This window comes from Caenorhabditis remanei, chromosome V, assembly GCF_010183535.1.
Source record: "Caenorhabditis remanei strain PX506 chromosome V, whole genome shotgun sequence".
Lineage (NCBI taxonomy): Eukaryota > Metazoa > Nematoda > Chromadorea > Rhabditida > Rhabditidae > Caenorhabditis > Caenorhabditis remanei.
In genome coordinates this window covers 8,583,246-8,602,359 of record NC_071332.1, presented here as the reverse complement: position 1 = coordinate 8,602,359, position 19,114 = coordinate 8,583,246, and the positions used below count along the sequence as shown (strand labels likewise).

At 38.3% G+C, this 19,114-nt stretch overlaps 6 protein-coding genes across 6 annotated transcripts; 1 reads left to right on the top strand and 5 right to left on the bottom strand.

The window, feature by feature from the left end:
* Positions 1–426: 426 nt before the first annotated feature.
* Positions 427–4,117, bottom strand: GCK72_018232 (uncharacterized protein; the record flags this gene model as incomplete). The annotated part of the gene is made up of 15 exons (XM_003114024.2): positions 427–510; positions 585–781; positions 828–1,062; positions 1,109–1,389; positions 1,433–1,673; positions 1,725–1,892; positions 1,986–2,140; positions 2,530–2,582; positions 2,629–2,854; positions 2,902–3,133; positions 3,177–3,305; positions 3,360–3,499; positions 3,548–3,875; positions 3,921–4,004; positions 4,049–4,117. 15 exons carry the CDS (start codon positions 4,115–4,117, stop codon positions 427–429), a joined length of 2,622 nt encoding a protein of 873 aa, XP_003114072.2.
* Positions 4,118–4,411: 294 nt separating this feature from the next.
* GCK72_018231 (uncharacterized protein) lies at positions 4,412–5,426 on the bottom strand (the record flags this gene model as incomplete). Its single annotated transcript, XM_053732457.1, has 2 exons — positions 4,412–4,581; positions 5,336–5,426. The coding sequence occupies 2 exons, from the start codon at positions 5,424–5,426 to the stop codon at positions 4,412–4,414; spliced, it is 261 nt and encodes an 86-aa protein (XP_053581370.1).
* An 802-nt stretch (positions 5,427–6,228) lies between these two features.
* Positions 6,229–6,981, top strand: GCK72_018230 (uncharacterized protein; the record flags this gene model as incomplete). The annotated part of the gene is made up of 1 exon (XM_003103176.2): positions 6,229–6,981. One exon carries the CDS (start codon positions 6,229–6,231, stop codon positions 6,979–6,981), a length of 753 nt encoding a protein of 250 aa, XP_003103224.2.
* Positions 6,982–10,370: 3,389 nt separating this feature from the next.
* Positions 10,371–12,440, bottom strand: GCK72_018229 (uncharacterized protein; the record flags this gene model as incomplete). Its single annotated transcript, XM_053732456.1, has 8 exons — positions 10,371–10,492; positions 10,819–10,935; positions 10,990–11,124; positions 11,178–11,303; positions 11,637–11,766; positions 11,813–12,097; positions 12,166–12,270; positions 12,351–12,440. 8 exons carry the CDS (start codon positions 12,438–12,440, stop codon positions 10,371–10,373), a joined length of 1,110 nt encoding a protein of 369 aa, XP_053581369.1.
* Positions 12,441–12,866: 426 nt separating this feature from the next.
* GCK72_018228 (uncharacterized protein) lies at positions 12,867–13,857 on the bottom strand (the record flags this gene model as incomplete). The annotated part of the gene is made up of 3 exons (XM_003113942.2): positions 12,867–13,011; positions 13,062–13,629; positions 13,683–13,857. 3 exons carry the CDS (start codon positions 13,855–13,857, stop codon positions 12,867–12,869), a joined length of 888 nt encoding a protein of 295 aa, XP_003113990.2.
* A 246-nt stretch (positions 13,858–14,103) lies between these two features.
* Positions 14,104–18,535, bottom strand: GCK72_018227 (uncharacterized protein; the record flags this gene model as incomplete). The annotated part of the gene is made up of 12 exons (XM_003113950.2): positions 14,104–14,268; positions 14,327–14,636; positions 14,683–15,225; positions 15,290–15,969; positions 16,013–17,143; positions 17,189–17,439; positions 17,490–17,709; positions 17,758–18,039; positions 18,083–18,184; positions 18,230–18,310; positions 18,359–18,469; positions 18,518–18,535. 12 exons carry the CDS (start codon positions 18,533–18,535, stop codon positions 14,104–14,106), a joined length of 3,894 nt encoding a protein of 1,297 aa, XP_003113998.2.
* Positions 18,536–19,114: the final 579 nt, after the last annotated feature.

The following is a 19,114-nucleotide window of genomic DNA, read 5'->3' as shown; positions in this document are numbered from 1 at the left end:
AGTGTGCAAGAGAATGTCTGTTTCTGAAAATGGTCGCTTCTTACTTTCTGGGCTTGGGTCATCTCGGCACAGTATGCCACGCGCACTCGGTCACGTCATGGATCCGGCAAAAGATGATGTTTTCTTTTCAACTCTCGTCTATCCACTACGTCTACTTTTTTCAAATACTGAGGCTTTCTGGCACACATGAAAATTGTTTAAAAATAAAATGATTTATTCAAAAATATGGCTTTGTCAAAATTTGAAAAAAAATACATCAAAAGTTCTCATTATGATATAATCTTTTTTAATCGTTTCGCAATTGAAAACACTACTAAAATTAATAAAAAGGCAACTGCACAATCAATCACACGAATTAAGGTGTTTGGATGGTAGTTTTGTGGAAACTTTGAGAAATTTGGCAGTGAATCAGTTGAGTATATTGTCTCAATTGTCGAAACAAGCAAGTTTTCGGCGTTCTTTTTTGAATTTCGGAGTAGTGATGATACGTGGATAAGATTGTTCTGGATTCTGTAACAATACATTTTCTTTTCTAAATCTTTTCTCTGATTGAACCTTTCATTTGGAAGCAGCGAGTTTCTCACAGCCTTCACTATTTTTGAGGATGTTTCGATATCTACTTTTGGTAGAACTTCAATCAACCCATTCTCTTTAGCAAGTTGTGCATTTCGATGTTGATCTCCGAATAACGGAACTGCTAGTACTCGAACCCCAGCATGAAAAGCTTCAAGTAAACTATTCTGTCCACAATGAGTTATGAAAAGATCAATTTTCTTACTTGCTGAAAAATTAATCGTTACCATTAACTCAATGTCCCTCAAACTAACCTAATAAATCAGTCTGGGGCATGAACTTTTTGAAAATCACATTCGACGTCATCTCTTCTGATTTCGTGAATTCATCTTCCATTTCATATTTCCAAATAAACAAGACATCTTTCATTTGTTTCATTGCTTTTAGAAGAGATACTTTCAGATTTTGAGGCATGTGAGAGGACGTAGCAGCCGTTCCAAATGATACGAGTACTTTTGGCCGAGGATCGGACAGAAGACTTTGATACTCCTGAATTTCTTGAATAGTATGAATAATTCGACATGAGAAAACTCACTGCTGTCAAGTTTTTCTGGTCTTTGAATGCAATTCCACCAATATCAAAACTTCTTCTTCCTCTCATTCTCATTCCATCCGATCCTTCATGAATATTGTAAAAAAGGAGATTAGTTTGTCTCATTATTTCTCCAAATGACTTTTTCAATCCATGATATTTTCTGAATAGAGGACCAATCACTGCTTCTTGCATTTCATGAAAATTCAGCATTCCAGACAAAAACTTCAGATTCCGACGTTTTTCGGGGAACGAGAGGAAGCTACCGTAATCGGATAAGAGAGCTGAAAATTTAATTGCCGACAATATCAGTTCTATTCAACTTACAAGGAGTATTCAAGGTGTCTGATATTCCAAGTGTTATTGGAACAACGTCCATTGGTCCTGTTGATGATACAATCACTGTCTTCTCAATTCCAATGACCTCCAGAATACCGATTCCGCAAGAATCGAAGACTTCGTGGATGGCAAAGTCAAATTTCATTTCTTGCAGTTTGGGAATCAGTGTACTATTCTCAATGAGGTGGGTACATTGAAGACGATGAATATGGCCAAGTCCTTCCATTATCTAAAATTTAGAAAGTAATTTTTTTTTTAATTCCTAGTTGAATTGACTGACAGCTCTCTGTTCTTCAGGCAATGCTTTCGAGTTCCATAGGATTGTGGGTAAACTTCCAGTATTCAGAAGTTTAGTGACTTCAGGACTAGGTTCAACACTCAAAATGTGATCAATGTCCGAAGAGAGCTCGTTGTCCACATCGTATCGGAAGATGTTATCAATTACAGTCTGAAATATTAGTCATAGATCCAAATCTATTATTAGTTTGCTGTGATATATTTTGTTTCATTGGCTTTTTACTATTAAATCCAGTTGACCTACCACTTTATGCCCTTTCGCAGCGAGTACATTAGCAATCCTTGCCGTGAAATACACATGACTCTGCATCATTCTCGGAGCATAAACCAGAATATCAAGGGCCGAACCGTGAAGGCATAATATACTGAGACACATGAAAACCGACAACATCTCGACACCTGAATGAACTTACTCTTGCAACAAATCGAGGTATTTATACGGGGGAAAATGGATTAGGCGGAGCAATGAAACTAATTGAATGTTGAGAGGTTTCTTGTATCAAGAAACACAAATAAGCCAAAGTAACAAAGTCTTTTCGAATGTGCTCCATAATTATTTTTCAATGTGTTCAGAAATCATTGAAGCATGAATACAAAACATTTTTTTTATAAAAACCGTTTTCTCATTAAAAAGTAGAAAAATAGAATTACAAAAAACAGAAACGATGAGTCTATGAACATGAGAATGACGTCCGCAGAGTACAATTTGGGATTGAATTCGAAGTTTGGAGGTGATTGAATGTCTGTATAAGTGGATTCGATGGTTCTAATTAAAAGTGTCTCTGAACTTTGTTTTGCATTTTTCAAGTTGATAGAAACTCGTTGTAAACCGTCCGACAACCTGAAATAAACAAGTTTGGAACCTTTTTTCGTTTTTATCAACTTACTTTTTGTCCCCATCCAACCCTTGTTTTATTGCTTCCTCGACTACTTCCTGGTTCGACAGATCTTCTTTTTTCAGTACATGACTCAACCCATTCTCCAAAGAGATTCGAGCGTTTCTATGTTGGTCACCAAATAATGGGATTATGAGAGTGCGGGTGTTCGAATGAAAGGCTTCAAGAAGACTATTCTGACCTCCGTGTGTAATGAAAAGTGAGATTTTTCCAGATTCTAAAATATCTCAGTTCAGATTAGAAATGCTTCAGACAACTTCTTACCTAACATATCAACTTGCGGGACATATTTCTCAAAGATCACATTTTCATTTGAGTTCTTGTTTGTAAATGCATCCTCTTTCTCATATTTCCAAATGAATAAAGTGTTTGGAAACTTCTTGAACACTTTCATAAATGTAGTCTTGTACTTTTCAGGCATCAAAAAAGAAGGTGTCGTAGTCCCAAACGAAACAAGGATTACGTTGGTGTACTTGGCAAACAGGCTAATATAATTCTGGACAGAAATTGGCATTTGAGAATTCAATCAAATGACTAACCTTATCAAGAGAACTGGGAGTTTTGAATGAGATTCCTCCAATTTCATGTATTTTTCGATTCCACTGTCTCTGGCAGTCCGTAAGTTCGTGGGTGTTCAAAAACATCAGGTTACTGTACCGTAGAAGATTCTGAAGTAGTACACATGATCAAAAAAACGACCCGATACAATTCTTGGTTCAAACCTCATAACTCGTATTGAGGTGGAAAGAAGACTCCAATTGCTTACTCTGAATTTCGAAAAAGTTCCTCCATGCAGAGTGAAATTGAAGATTTCTCCGTAAACCAAAAAATGGAACATGGCTACCGTAATCCGATAGAATGGCTGAAAAATCCTGTTTAGAACGTTTAAACTCTCAATCTGGAAACTTACAAGAATCTTGAAGTGGACCTGAAATTCCAAGTGCTTCATTAACAATGTCTCTCATTCCAGTTGAAGACAGAATCACTGATTTTCTTATTCCTAATTTCTCGAATATTCCAATTCCACACACATCGAACACTTCATGAATTCCAAAATCGAATTCATAATTTTTCAACTCTTCGAATATCTCCTTTCCCCCCATCAAATATTTACACTGCTCCAGAAAAAGCTCTCCAAGATTCTTCATCACCTCTTTCTGCTCATTTGGCTCGTTTCTCATATTCCAAAATTTCAGTGGAATATTCTGATTCGTGAGCAATTTGACGACATTTTCTGCCTGACAAATTCTAGAATTATAGGTTATTTGTTAGAAAATGCTAACCGTTTTAACTTCGATAACCTTCTCAACTGCATTCAAGTCAAATTTATTTGAAATCTCATTTCTGAGTACATTATCTATAACTATCTGAAATTTTGGGTTGATTAAATTTTAATGGGCAGCTAACTCACCACTTTGTGACCTCTATGACCAAGCAAATTCGCAATGTTTGCTACAAATGCCACGTGGCTTGGTATCATTCGTGGAGAATATACAAGAATTTGTAATGAAAGACATATTAAACCAAAGTCCAATAAAATAAAAACCAGGAAGCAATATTTTAGAAGTTGCATAAATCAGAAGAACAGAAGCACGTGATCAAATGTGGCCCTGAAAATGTTTGATTTCTTTCGATTTCTATTTCTCTTCTCTTTTCCATTCAATTAGATTCTCTAATTGATTTCACCAAACTTTACTACCTGATAAGAGTTTTATACGTTTTTTGTTGTCTTTTTCAACCTATCTCCCCGAAAAAACAACATTGATTGGTCAACTTAACAGTTCAACAAACAACTTGTTATTCCCTCAGTCAACCAACCGAGTCTTCTGGAAATCGGATCATCATCGTCATACGAGTCAACACATCCTCTCCCTTCTCTATATGCTTGCGGCGGCTCAAGTTCGAAACATTCCCGATGAATGGATAATACTTTTGGAGTGCCGTCTGGAACGGTACGATAGATTAGTCGATAAACTTTGTGGGTACTTGTGACCGATGTTCAGATTATCCACCCCAGATCATGTGCACTCAGAGACAGTTATTTGACTTTTGACATTTAGTATTTCGACACTGATCTATTCAAAATACGAGAAGAGACAAACGGAAAGTGAAGTTATGAATGGAAATGGAAACAGAGAACTTCCAAAATTTAATCTCTCGCATTCAATGCCATTACTGTGTTTGCTCCAATAGACAGACAAGTCAACATTGTTGGGTTGAGCACTGAACACAGGTCAATTAGATGGTTGTTTTTCGAATGTTGATCTAATAAGACAAATGCCTTGGAGTGATTTATGGAGCTCAAAATTCAAAAAATGAGATTCCGTCATGCTTGTTAGAGTACGGAATTCTCTAATCTTTCAAATTGAAAACAAATCCACCCTCTCATCTTGTTTTTCCATTCCCAAAAATTTGATTCTAGACTAATCCTATTGTGTGAAAACAAACATTTACAGTCGGAACTAATGTATTGTATAATCTTTTCATCGGAGACTGCTGAATATTCTGGGAAACATTATGATTGTATCGAGATGAAAAACAAGATATTGAAAACTAGAGATGACTGGAAATATGCTTCACATCCGAAGTATGTTTTCAGTACACTTTCAGCTTGAAAAGTTATCTAGAAGCAGTGACTAATGTCCTTGTTTTTCATTGACCTGCAATCCATTAACTTTCATAACACGAGGATACTAACCTGTATTCTGACTAATCTGCATTGTTTTCACACAAAGTGCTGTCTTCAGACGACATTCTGAGCTTCTCGGTTTGACGAGTACTCTATCCATATAAGACGTTGAATTGATGCATTCCAATGACAGAGAACTCAATGGAAATAGGATTAGAAGAGACAAAACCGTTAGGGAGGTGACTGTACTCATGAGGTTGAAAGTGACTGACTTTCGGTGTCAAAGTTAAAAAAAGAGTAGAGAGATGACAATAATAGAAAGAGAGAAAGAGACATTGGACAATAACCAGTCCTACAATTCTCTTTCTTTCTCTCTCTTTCTATAACGAAACTCTTTGAAAAGAAACTAATCGCTTTGCCAAATAGTTAAATTCTATTCCAAGAAGCAAATATGATTGATTGAGCGATTTATTGATAAATTAAGTGGAAATAAATAAGGCAATTGTGAGCTAATTAATAACAGTATTTCTCATCGGATCCATCAGCACAATCCGTTTCTCCATTGCACCATTGCAGACGAGTCACCGATTGTTTTTGGTTTTCACAGAGCAGATACTTTTGTTTTCCTTCTTGTTCTGAAAACAGAAGGATTTATTTTAACAAGTAAAATAACAAGTGATGGTCTTTGAGTTTTCTATTTCTTTTTGGGGAGAAAATATCAAGACCGAATTCTTCTGGTAGAAGCACAGAAAAGTAGAGAAGATCATATCCAGTATTCAAATTCGAAATTTCATACAAAAAAACAAAGACCAGATATCCAGAAATCTTTGGTAGAACTCTCAAGTTTTCAACTCTTCGTTACTTCAGAAATTTTCCAGATTTTGATAGCATTTTTTTCAGAAGTCTTATGATTCTCGCCTTTTTTCAGTTGTTATTCTTCCGTTCACTTTACGAAGTTACGCATGTCTTCCTCGTCCATAAAACCAAACAACAAGAAGAAAAAGTTGGAGTCAGGAGGAGTTTCGATGGACCACGTCAATCATATAAGGGAGTACTTTCGCTCGAAAGAGTTCTCTGATTTGTTGGACAAGGCGGTCGACCGTGCTATCGAGAAGAATCTGGCCACATTGGATAAGCTTTCGGAGTCGTCGAAAGTCGTAATCCAGCAACTCGAAGTGGAACTGTTGAAGCAGCAGAATAAGTTAAAGGAAATCGAGGGGACTATTCAGAAGTCGAGGAAAGGCGGCGAAGAAGAGGATCCCGCGGAAGCCAAAGAACGGAGAAGATCGGTGGTGCTGCTGAACATCCCGGAATCAAAGTCTTATTTTCAGCACGAAAGAAACATGTTAGATGTCACCTCGGTCAACATCCTCCTTCGTCACCTGAATTTGGGATGTCAGCCGATGGCACTTTACAGAATGGGCAAGGAAAGATCCGATGGAAAACCGCGTCTTCTCAAGTTAGTTTTGGCGAGCAGCCAAATGCAGAGGGAATTGCTGAAAGTCGCTCCACAGCTCAAGTCATTTGATACTAGAGGTCATCCCCCGGTCTACATTCGCAGAAGTATGAGCAAGCAGGAGTTGGAAGAGTTTCGAGAGGAAAGGAAGAAAATTAAACAGTCGCAAGTTATCCCAAGTAGTGCAAATTCGGAAGAAATGATAATTGACCCCCCCGCTAGTTCTTCTGTTAACGTGACCCCAGCTCCAAAAAACTAATAGGCTACCCACGTCCCTTCTCTAGTATATCCACGTTTTCATCTCCGCAGTCTCTCCCTCCAAATTTGATGCTTAATTTTCTATCTTCAAACATTCGGTCAGTCAAAGCTAACAGGTTAGAACTAGGCGCGCTATTAACAAGCACTTATTATGATATTATTGCCCTACAAGAAACATGGCTCCACAGCACAACAGACAACACAATAATAACAGGCTCCCATCCGGCTTACACGTTGTACCGTGCCGACCGGTCTGATTCTAAAAAAGGGGGAGGCGTGTGCACGATAATCAAAAATGAAATTTCTAGTCAATTAATTACCGCTGAATCCAAAACACTTGCCTATGAGATACTGGCCATAGACTTACTAAATAATGTCGCGCCCACTCGTGTAATTAATGTATATCGCGTCCCTAACTGCTCCCACCGTAACTCATTGTCCTTATTAAACAAAATATCTGATCTCACTGACCACCCAGGCCAAGTTATAGTCATGGGAGACTTCAATATCAAGGAAGTGGATTGGACCTCCGCTACGCCAACTTCTAGTACCCGCCTAGGCAGTATACTACTGGACTTCTGTAACTGTAATCAACTAAAGCAATACGTTACTTCCACGACTAGAAATGGAAACATTCTTGACCTTGTTTTCTCTAATGTTCCGCTCTTAACCCTTTACATTTCGAGTCCAATCGGGTCTAGCGACCACAGCAAAATTGCATTTCAAGTAGACCTACTCCATGAAAAGGTTCCAGTATACACTGAACTTTACGATTACAAGAACATTAACTGGTTCGCTTGCTGCGAATACCTCGACAAAATTAACTGGGGGCTCATCATCAACGATAATAACACAATAGATCAAATTTTCGAAACCTTTCTGACTCATATGCGTCAAGCCTTCCTCATCTCAGTCCCTATCCAAAAAGTGACAACTGGCTGCCATAATCTACCCAAATATCTGAATAACTTAAAGCACCTGACCGAATCTCTCCACAAAAGAGTTGCGTCTTCCCGTAAAAAGGAAGACTTTTTGATCTACGTGCTCATTGCTCGCAAATACCGCAAAAAGTTACTGAAATATCAACGGAACCTTGAACTTCAAAATTTTAAAGCGCGTGGCCCCAGTCGTTTTACACATTATGCCAAATTTCTTCTGAAACCAAGAAAGACTCTCATCCCTACTCTAGAACCTCTACCCGGCTGCTACGCGAAATCAGACCAAGAAAAAGCAGATTGCCTGGCTTCTCATTTTGAAAAACAGTACCTGAATAAGTCCACCTCCCCGCTCAGCTTCCCAAACAACTTTAAGTCTAGCCAAACAACTCCCTGGATCACTGACAACGATCTGTTCAAACTAATGATGAAAAGCAAAAACTCCTCTACTCCTACTTCCGATGGCGTCCCTCATACCTTTATGAAAATGATCAGCCCAAGTATCTCCAGTCCCCTATCGCAAATATGTAACTTGACTATGTCTCGGGGTTCTGTTCCAAAAGTGTGGAAACACTCTTACATCCTTCCTCTCAATAAAACTGCTAAGCCCTCGCAACCGTCAGACTTCAGACCTATTTCTATCACTTCCCAAATATGCCGAATCTACGAAAGATTTCTATTGAAACAGATCATAGCGCATCTTGACTCAATCAACTTTTGGAGCGACGAGCAGCATGGTTTCCGCCCCAGGAGGTCTACAGTATCATGCATGTTAACCGCATTAAACGACTGGACAGATAATATAGATAGAGGTAACCAAGTAGACATTGTTTACCTAGATTATGCTAAAGCTTTTGATCGCGTACAACATGACTTACTACTAGCTAAACTTGTCGAAGTTAGACTGAATCCGTCACTAATCAGGTGGATCGACTCATTTCTTTCCGAGAGATATTTTGAGGTTAAGGTGGGAAAATCATATTCAGCTAAACGTAAGGCACTATGCGGAGTCCCGCAAGGTTCAGTCCTATCCCCCATTCTTTTCGGCATTTTCGTCAATGATGTCCCAAAAACGTTACCACCTGGAGTCAAATGCCGTCAGTTTGCAGACGACCTAAAAATTTATGCCTCCTTCTCCAACTCAGATTCTAACTCTCTTCCTAATCGTCTCCAATTAGCTATAGATTCTGTAATTCTATGGTCCAAAAAAGCAAAATTAGACTTGAACAATAGTAAAACCGAATGCATTACCCTAGGCAACAGAAGAGCTATGAATACCTACACTATAGAAGGTAATACTATTTGTCAGAAAACACTGATTAGAGATCTTGGGTTCCTCATAAGCCCCAAACTTGACTTCAGTGAACATTGGCACAAGGCCACCAACGCAGCTAAATTCCTCGTCTCCCAAATATTTACTAAATACAATAGTAACGACTCTAAAATCATGACTCTTTTGTATAAAACCTTCATTAGACCAGTTCTAGAGTATGGAACGGAAGTAAGCAGCCCGTACAAAAAATGCGATATCAGGGCAATTGAATCTATTCAAAATTCGTTCACACGCCGCCTCCTCAGCAGACAGATCGGGAGGTATCTTACTCCGTCTGACCCGGACTATTTATCAGCCAATCAACGTAACGACAAATATGGCCTAGCCTCTCTGGAGCACCGCAGACAAACAACAGACTACAAAATGATTCTCAAAATGCAACTAGGCAAAATTGATATTAACACTGAAGACTTCTTCACGACCAACACATTCACTAAAACACGCAGTAACAACACATTCCACTGGAAAGCAGGAAAAACTAAAACTAGGCGCAACTTCTTTATTCACCGCACACTTAGCCGCGTTGCCATCAGCTCTGACCGACCGCCCATCTCTCCTAACTGATCCCACTACGATAGCTATTCTTTTGTCTTTTTCTTGGCATTTTACATCCCGTTTAACTCCTCCCCTGATGCTCATATTTTCTGTATATTCTTTTCTTTCTTTCACGATACTCGAGATCGTATTCAATAAATAAATAAATAAATAAATAAAGTGCTGTCTTCAGACGACATTCTGAGCTTCTCGGTTTGACGAGTACTCTATCCATATAAGACGTTGAATTGATGCATTCCAATGACAGAGAACTCAATGGAAATAGGATTAGAAGAGACAAAACCGTTAGGGAGGTGACTGTACTCATGAGGTTGAAAGTGACTGACTTTCGGTGTCAAAGTTAAAAAAAGAGTAGAGAGATGACAATAATAGAAAGAGAGAAAGAGACATTGGACAATAACCAGTCCTACAATTCTCTTTCTTTCTCTCTCTTTCTATAACGAAACTCTTTGAAAAGAAACTAATCGCTTTGCCAAATAGTTAAATTCTATTCCAAGAAGCAAATATGATTGATTGAGCGATTTATTGATAAATTAAGTGGAAATAAATAAGGCAATTGTGAGCTAATTAATAACAGTATTTCTCATCGGATCCATCAGCACAATCCGTTTCTCCATTGCACCATTGCAGACGAGTCACCGATTGTTTTTGGTTTTCACAGAGCAGATACTTTTGTTTTCCTTCTTGTTCTGAAAACAGAAGGATTTATTTTAACAAGTAAAATAACAAGTGATGGTCTTTGAGTTTTCTATTTCTTTTTGGGGAGAAAATATCAAGACCGAATTCTTCTGGTAGAAGCACAGAAAAGTAGAGAAGATCATATCCAGTATTCAAATTCGAAATTTCATACAAAAAAACAAAGACCAGATATCCAGAAATCTTTGGTAGAACTCTCAAGTTTTCAACTCTTCGTTACTTCAGAAATTTTCCAGATTTTGATAGCATTTTTTTCAGAAGTCTTATGATTCTCGCCTTTTTTCAGTTGTTATTCTAATTATTTAAAAAGAAAACTCACTGCAATTAATTTCATCTTCTCCATTCAAACAATCCTTCTTTCCATCGCAATGCATCTCCAGATCGACACAAGACACTCCTCCGCGAGATGTTCCACACACAAACTTCCCAATGCAAGCTGAAACAAAATTAAAAAACTACGCATATTGATACCGACTGGAAGAACACTCACTTGTATTTTTACTGCATCCGATTTCATCTAGATTCGACCCATCTTCACAGTCATCTGCAACTCCATCGCATCTCTTGTTGGCTGGAATACAATGTTCACTCTTCACACATGCAAACTCGTCACGGGCACATGATGCTGGAATAGTAATATGAAAAGAATAGAAATCAAGTATGAGTCAATTCACATACGACAATTATTTTCATCTTCTCCATCAGCACAATCCGGATGTCCATCACATCTTTTGCTGACATGAATACATGTTTGTGGCATTGCACAACAGGCAAATTCATTCTCACTGCATGTATCTTTGATCGCTGAAAATATTACAATCATTACTGGTTATTCGAGTAAACATGACATGTAAAAGAGTGCGATAGAACAACTAAATTTCAAATCTTCTGAATTTTGCTTACAAGGTCAGGAAAAATCGAGTAAATCATATATATTAAATTTGCACATTCAGACCAGAATATCTGGATTCTGGAGGATCGTCAACAATTTTTGAAAACTGATTTCCCATTAGAATTCGATTGTCTATCGATTCTGCTAGATCTCGTTGCTGAATCCCAAAGTCAGTCCTGACCATTCCCTAGTTAGTCTTACTGTTAATTCTTCAGAACTTCATTTTGAAGTCTGAAAAAACTTACTGCAATGCATAACGTGATCATATTCCGGACAGAACTTCACAGCATTTTTAAAATTACAATTTTCAGTAGACTTATCGAATGCTTGATCTTGAGAAGTACACGAGAGCAAGAATGTTTGACCAATCGAACACTGTAATTCACGTTTACCGTAGTTAGTCCTACAGTGCCATTCAAACCTGGAAGAAAATATGAGAGCAAGAAGTGTTGTAGACGAAATAATCGATTCTCTCCAATCCATATTGGGCCAAAACATCATCCGGAAACTCTCGTTTATCACAATAATTTATTGCATAACTGTTATCAGGCTTATCAGGAACTTGTGGTGGAGCAACTGGTGGTGGAAGTGTTCCGGGCTCAACAACTCCAGATCCACCCATCGGAAAAACTGGGTTGACAACTTTGAATTGTGGCTCTTCGGTCTCATAGATATCGACACTATCAACATCTGGTTCAACTACATCCTAAACGAATTCGAAGGTTATATGTGGCTCATTACACATGTCGAAGTGAGAAGAATATAAAAACTTACAACATTTGGGTATGGCTGCTGAACTGTGTGAATACTGGACTGAGGGTTCGGAACGTACCCACCAGATCCAGAAGAAGCACTAGGTTGCACATATGGATATGGTTGCTGAAAACTCAAAGAGATTCGACAGGGGACCCCGCATGCTTCGATAAGCATCAAAGAAGCCAGAAAACTCTGAAACCTACCTGTGGAGCCCCTTGTCCATAAAGATCTTGTGGAAGAACTTCCCGAAGAGACAACAGGAAGAGAAGAGATGTTTGTGCTAACCATGCCATGATAACAAAATGATTTTCCCTCGAAATGAATGAAGTGGGATGTGCTCTGATTGATGCAGAAGAACTTGATGTTGCTGCCCACTGAAGGCTGGACCTGAAGCACAAGTGTCGTGTGTGCACTAGACTTTCTTATTTCCCTCCAACCAATTGTTTGTGTTCTTTTCTATCGCTAAAGAAGCTTTTCGCGCTGGGTACTGGTGCCTGCGCGGCAACCGATCGCCACTTCAAGCTGACTGGCTAGTGGTCACTTGTCACTTGATACGTTCCCACCTTGGGAAAAGACATTGGAGTAGACAAGGAAAAAAATGGAACAGGCAGCAAAAAAGTGATGAGGACACGATGTTCGGACACGAACTTTAAGGTGTGTAAAAAACTTTATGAAATTGGTACAAACATTTATGAGATCTTCGATAATTAATACATTTTCTATTCGTGGTCGTCATCTCCGTGATGGGAGCGTCGAGTGTTTCCGGGACAGTGTTCGGCCATATCTTCCGGAGAGCAATAGTTGGCTCCGCACCAAATACAGTAGAAATGTCCATCTCGGAGATAGGTGTTGATACTTGATAAACTGAAACATTCAACAAATTATGATTAATGTGATTTAGAATGTCTACTTACGCTTCTTCCAGATCTTCAGTTGGCATCGTCACATCATAGTTTGGATCTACAGGAGCTGTCAGCCCATTTGAGTACTTGTATTCTTCTTCTTTTTCTGCGTCTCGATTTCTATAGTATCCTTTCGGAGCCTCCGATTCTTCTTGGACAATTTTATAACTTCTCCAAAACCAGGCAACGTCAGGAATCTTCTTCTGCATTCTATGATCCAACTCTTCACATACTTTTCGACATGCTCTGATATCTTTTACCAATTGCTTCGCATTTGCATCTTGTCTTCTCCGTTTCGAATAGTCATCAATCAATTCTTCATGTTTTGCCGCTTGCTCTTTCATTTTCTGCATCACTGCCTCTACTCGATCATTTCTCTCTTGAACTTCTTCTACCTCATGGCCAAGTCCTTTTCGATTTCCTTTTATGTCAACACTAATCGGTTCAGTTATACGGATTTCGTCTTCTCGTTGCTTTCCAAGCGTCATACCAGGTTTAAATCCCATTTTTGCCATTAAAGCGAACCCTTTTGATTCTTGACTAATCGGTTTCGCCAGTGCTTCATCTCGACGTTCTTTTTCTGAAAAATGTAAAAAATTCGTAAGTAAAATGTTTTTGTACTCAATCACAAACCTCTCTCCGCATGACTTATTGGCCTTTTTGGTCTGACTGCTTCTCTTGTTTCTTCAAATCTTGAATGAATCTGAAGTTGTCGTTTATGTGCTCTTGACTTGGCAATTCCAACTGGTTGGTCACTAACTCCGTTCAGAATATCTGCTGACATATAATCATCTTCGTCGTCTGACATTCTGAAGTTTTATTTTAATCGCTTCGATTTCTTCCGAAAAAAATAAATAGCAAGAGAGCGCAACAAACGCGTCAGTGAAACTATGGCTATTTCTTATATTCACAACGGGTTTATTTCGTAATATATAAAACAGGAGACGATCAAATTTGGCAACTCGGGGTTCTGGGATAACAATAAAGTAAAAAGCAAAAATTGAAGTTAGAGATAATTTTGAAACCGGGTATTAAAGCTGATTATGTTCGTTATCTATCGTCTATGAATTGTATTAACTCGTTTCTCCGATCCATCTGGGTATCGCTTTGACAGGAAACTGACTCCATGTTCGTCCTTCCCCAGGCAATAAATGTATTCTGGACGGCAACCAAGAGTGATTTTATTGACAAGTCGTTCGTCGTGAGTGATGATGACCATCTGGAATATATTTCAGTTAATTCATACTTAATGAATCGATATTTCGAGTTCAATTTACCTGCATGTCTCTTCCTCTCACATTACCATCTTCGTCATAACTACGTCTAGCAGCAATCAAATCACTGAGCACATTTGCCATTCCATCGACTTTTCCCTCATCCAAATTAGTAGTCGGCTCATCTAATGCAATCATTGAACACAATCCACCGAAAACTTCAGCAAGTGCAATTCGAATCAGAAGAGAGGCGAGCATTTTTTGTCCAGCGCTGCAACGTCCACGCATCTCTACTTCAGCACCACTTTCTTGAACCATCATTACATTGTAATCATATGCTCTCTTGGAAGTTGTTTCAGATGCAGCGTCAGATCTGAATTCGAAAAAAATTAACTAGAATCAGATAAATGAATTAAAACCTGATTCTGATTGTAGTGATATCAGTTGAGTTGTAAACTTTCCGCCACAATTCATCAATAATCACATTGACCGCTGTCATCTTTTCAGTATGAAATTGGATTAGTGAGACATCGAGACACTTTCGATACTTTTCCAAATCAGAGATGGATTCTTTAACAAGAGCTATTTCTATGATAGCATCTCGATAATTGAGTTCGGCTCGTTGACATTCTTTTGTCGACAATTTCTGTTCAGCAATCTTCTGTTGCTTTTCATATTCTTGTACCTGGGTGTACACTTTCACTTCTTCGTTTCCAATTAACCTTAAATCATTTTGGATCTGTATGTATTCTTTCCTCAACTCTGCAATTTTCTCCTCATCAACTTTTCCTTCAAAGCTTCTCAATTTATTTTCGACATCTCGCAACTTTCGTTCAATTTTCATTCTTGTGAGTTGATCTTTGAGAGTGAGTTCTTGTTGATGAGAGCTATCGAATGAACGAAGATCATCTTCGAATCGCTTCTGCCGCTGTTGATTTTCTGCCAGACGTTCATTGACCATTCTGAAAAATCATTACTTGTGAATGTGTCTTGTATGTAAATCAGCGATTCAGTTGTTTTACAAACCTGAAGTTATGTTCTTGCTCGGCGAGTTTTCGTTCGCTTTTTCCACTTTCTTGCACACTTCGTTTGAGATATTCCCATTGCTTACGCATCTGTTCTAGCTCATTCTTTTTCAATTGCACCTCCAATTCAACTTTTTTTCTTCGACTATCGTGTTCTGCAACTTGCCGGCTTAATTCTTCTAGTGTCATTTTGGCATCTGGCAGATCGTCGTCCTTCTTTTGTTTCATATCACTAACGCATTTCTCGATTTCTTGTTTCTTCTTTTCAAGCTGCTCAGCAAAAGCACCAGCTTGTGCAGCAGCCTCTCCAAGAGAAACTCTGTGAGTACCAAGTTCATTCAACTTCGATTGAAGTCTGTTCCTCTCTTCCGTAGATTTCTGAAGTTCTTCTCCTTCGTGGACAACACGTCGGTATTCTTTCTCCTTCAGTTCTACTTTCTCTCGAAGTTCGGTGTAACTCGGACCATCCGAAAAGGTTGTTTCACTAGTTAACTGCTCAAGCCGTCGCTCATTATCATGTGTCTGATCAGAAAGTTGTTGTATAACTCCAACGTCAGCCTGAAGCTCTTCTGCAAACTGTAACTTGGTGTTTATTGCATTGAGCTGAGCTTCATTAGTTTCAACATTCTTTTTTTCCTCTTTCATCTCACGAGAGTTTATTATGTTCTTTTCACGAACTTCCTGAAAACATAAATGTTATAATGTGTATATTTACATGTAATACCTTGAGATCCTTCACAATTTTCTGCAACTCTTTTGCTTGTCCTTCGGCTTTCACAAGACTAACTTCTTCCTTCTCCATCTGAGCTACTTTTCTTTCCAGTTCTTCTTGTTCTGCAGGTAGATTCAAAGTCATATTCTGAAGCCTTTTTGAGAAAGCAGTGATTTCCTTCTTTGTGGAGAAATCACGCTCACAGAGTGGACAGCATCCACTGGTTTTAGTTTCTTCAATATATGAATCATAGATATCAGATTTCGCACTAATTGGTGCCAAATCCTTTCTCGCCTTCTTCAACAGCTTTCGTAGATCTTCTAGTTTTCCAGAAACTTCTTCTGGTTCACACGAAGAAACGTCGAAAATCTCTTCGTTGATTCGAAGTTCTTGAATTGTTAAAGTCTCTTCTTGCTTTCTGTATTGTTGCTCCATTGTTTCCATTTTTTGCATATTTAACTGTACATCCCGAAGATCTTCTTCCATTGTTTTTCTGTCTTCTCGAAGTTTGGTAAAAGCTTTTGTTAGTGGTTGAATCCATGGGAATTCCGGAACGTGTCCAAGAAGACCTTTCCAGTTTTTATCGTGCTTTCTCTGGAACGCGGTCATCTTTTTTCGAGCAATGGAAATTGTTTGTTGTAGATTAGCTCTCTCTTTGTCATTTTCAGCATTCTTTTCGGCACTTGAACATTCTTTTTTGAGTGCATCCAACTCTCTCTGAATCTTATCTCTTTGAAACTTGCAATCCTTCAGTGCTTCTTCATCCAAATCAGGCAGTTTCTCCAAATTTTTACGAATTGTTTCTTCTTTCTTCAATAAATCTTTCATTCCTGATGTTGCGTTCTCTCCTTGCTTGATTTTCAATTTCAATTGTTCCACTTCTCTCTCCAATTTCACTCGCTCATTGTGCATTCCTTTCAATTCTACTTCAATTTTTGTAACAGTTTCTTGTGCAGACCGTAAATCAGATTGAAGAGTTGTGAACGTTTTGACAACTGATTGAGTTTTCTGAATCATGCCTTGAATGTTTGAGTCAATAGCGTGATCAATCTCATTTTCAAGATTTGTACTATCTTCTAGACCAAGTTCAGCGCGAAGAGCGGAATCCGATAATTGAAGATCTCGTTTCAATGACTCGCAATGCTGAACATACTATTTTAAAAGAGTATTTTAAAATTTTAAACATACGATAGCTTCCGCTTTGAGACTTGAAATTTTGTTCTCTAGTTCAGTCTTATTTCTAGAAAGTTCCTGTTTCTCTTGGTTGTTTCTAGCAATCTTTTTGTCGATTTTTGCACGCTCGTCACCATAATTGCGACCATCAGAACCTGTCAACTCTTCTATTTGCTGATTCAACTCTTCTTCTGTTCCGCAATAGGGTTCAACACGTATGAGGGCGAGTTGCTTTCGCAGATTGTCTCTTTCAGATTCATTTTTCTCTGAAACAAAAATTAATTAAATAGTATTTTTGAAATTATGATAGCCTCACTCATAGAATGAATAACATCTTCTAACTCTTGTATAGTAACTTTCAGCTCTTCGCTTCTCTTGAACCCTTGAGTTTTTTGCTGTTTAAGCTTTGTTGAAGATTCCTTCCCTTCTGTGATTTTTTTGATACATTCATCGTGAGTCCGTCGAGTAATCAGCTTGTCTTTTACGTGAGTTTCATACAATTGTTTCTGTACTTCGTGAGTTTTAAGTTCTTTTCCCTGAAAATAATTGTATCTAAATGCTACAGATTGTTATGCTACGCTTACGAAATCTGAAACGATCTTCTTCATTCTTTCCTGAGCTTTCACAAATTTTGTTAGTTGAAAGATTTCATCAAATCTCTTCTTGAGCTCCTTCGGCTCACTGAGCGGCCATGTCGATTCTTCCTGATGACAGAAGATAACATATTTAAAAATAGCTCTCGGAACTCCGAGATGATGAAGAATTGCTTTGTTGAAATCACAGACTTTGCTATTTAGTGTATGCGTTGTACCATCGGGATACTTGATTGCCAACGTATGTTCTTCAGCCTGCGCAGCGTTCTTGGTCTAAAAATTGGCCTGATTATAGTGAAATACGCTTGATTCATACTCCAGTAGTGGCGACGAGTCGTCGCACAGCAGTACACACTCGACCTTTGACATCGATGAACTCTAGAACGACTGATGCATCTACACGAGTTTTTCGAGCAACCTGGTAAGAAATTAAATTTGACTAACGCAAGGCTATGATGTTTACATCAGTACTGTGAATAAATGCTTGTTTTTTCGCTGTGGGCATCTGACCAGTTGTGACAAAGTTGAGAGCTTCGATTGTGGTCTGAAAACAATAAAACTTTTCCAATGTTTACAATTTGCTGATTTTTACAGTTTTTCCAGTTCCATTGGGTCCACTGATGAGTGTACAAGGAGACAAGAATTCGATTTTGTGGACATGGTGGTCTTCATCGCCAACACTTCGAATTCCTCTGATGTTAAGCTAAATGTTCATAATTTAGATGTTTCTAGGAATTTTTTCGATACTAACGCGTAAAAATTTCGCCATTAATTCAATTCCCTTATTCGATAGACGATTATCTGAAAAATTATAAAATGATTTCAGAAAGTTTGCGAAATCGCAAGGGGAAATTCAGCTTCAAATTTAAAAATCGAGCGCAAAAGTAGGCGACGACACTCCGAAATAACGAGGGTGCGTGTTGTTTAGCCACAGAACTTTTTTCGATTTTTTCAGCTTTCACTTTCAAGCTTGATTTTTTTTCACTAATATTCCGAATGTTTGAATCTATCGGCTACCAATATATTGACCATACATCATTGTTTGCTGGTCAGAAACACGTGAGGGAAGGTTATCATCTATTGAACAACTGATAAGACGCCCGTAGAGTGATACTCTTCTGAGATGTTCGAATTCATTCTTCAGGTGTATTGCTTATTGTTAATTTTAATGTTTTTCACAAGTGTATACTGCATAATATTGCGTCAGGTTGAATCATGGTTCAAAAGAAATATTTCGCAATCTTGAGCAATACCGACCTTATGGGTTAACATGCGAAGATTTTCATTCATTCCTTTTATTTTTCGTCGAAAAGTGTTCCGTATTCATTCTCGATTTCAGTTCATGTTG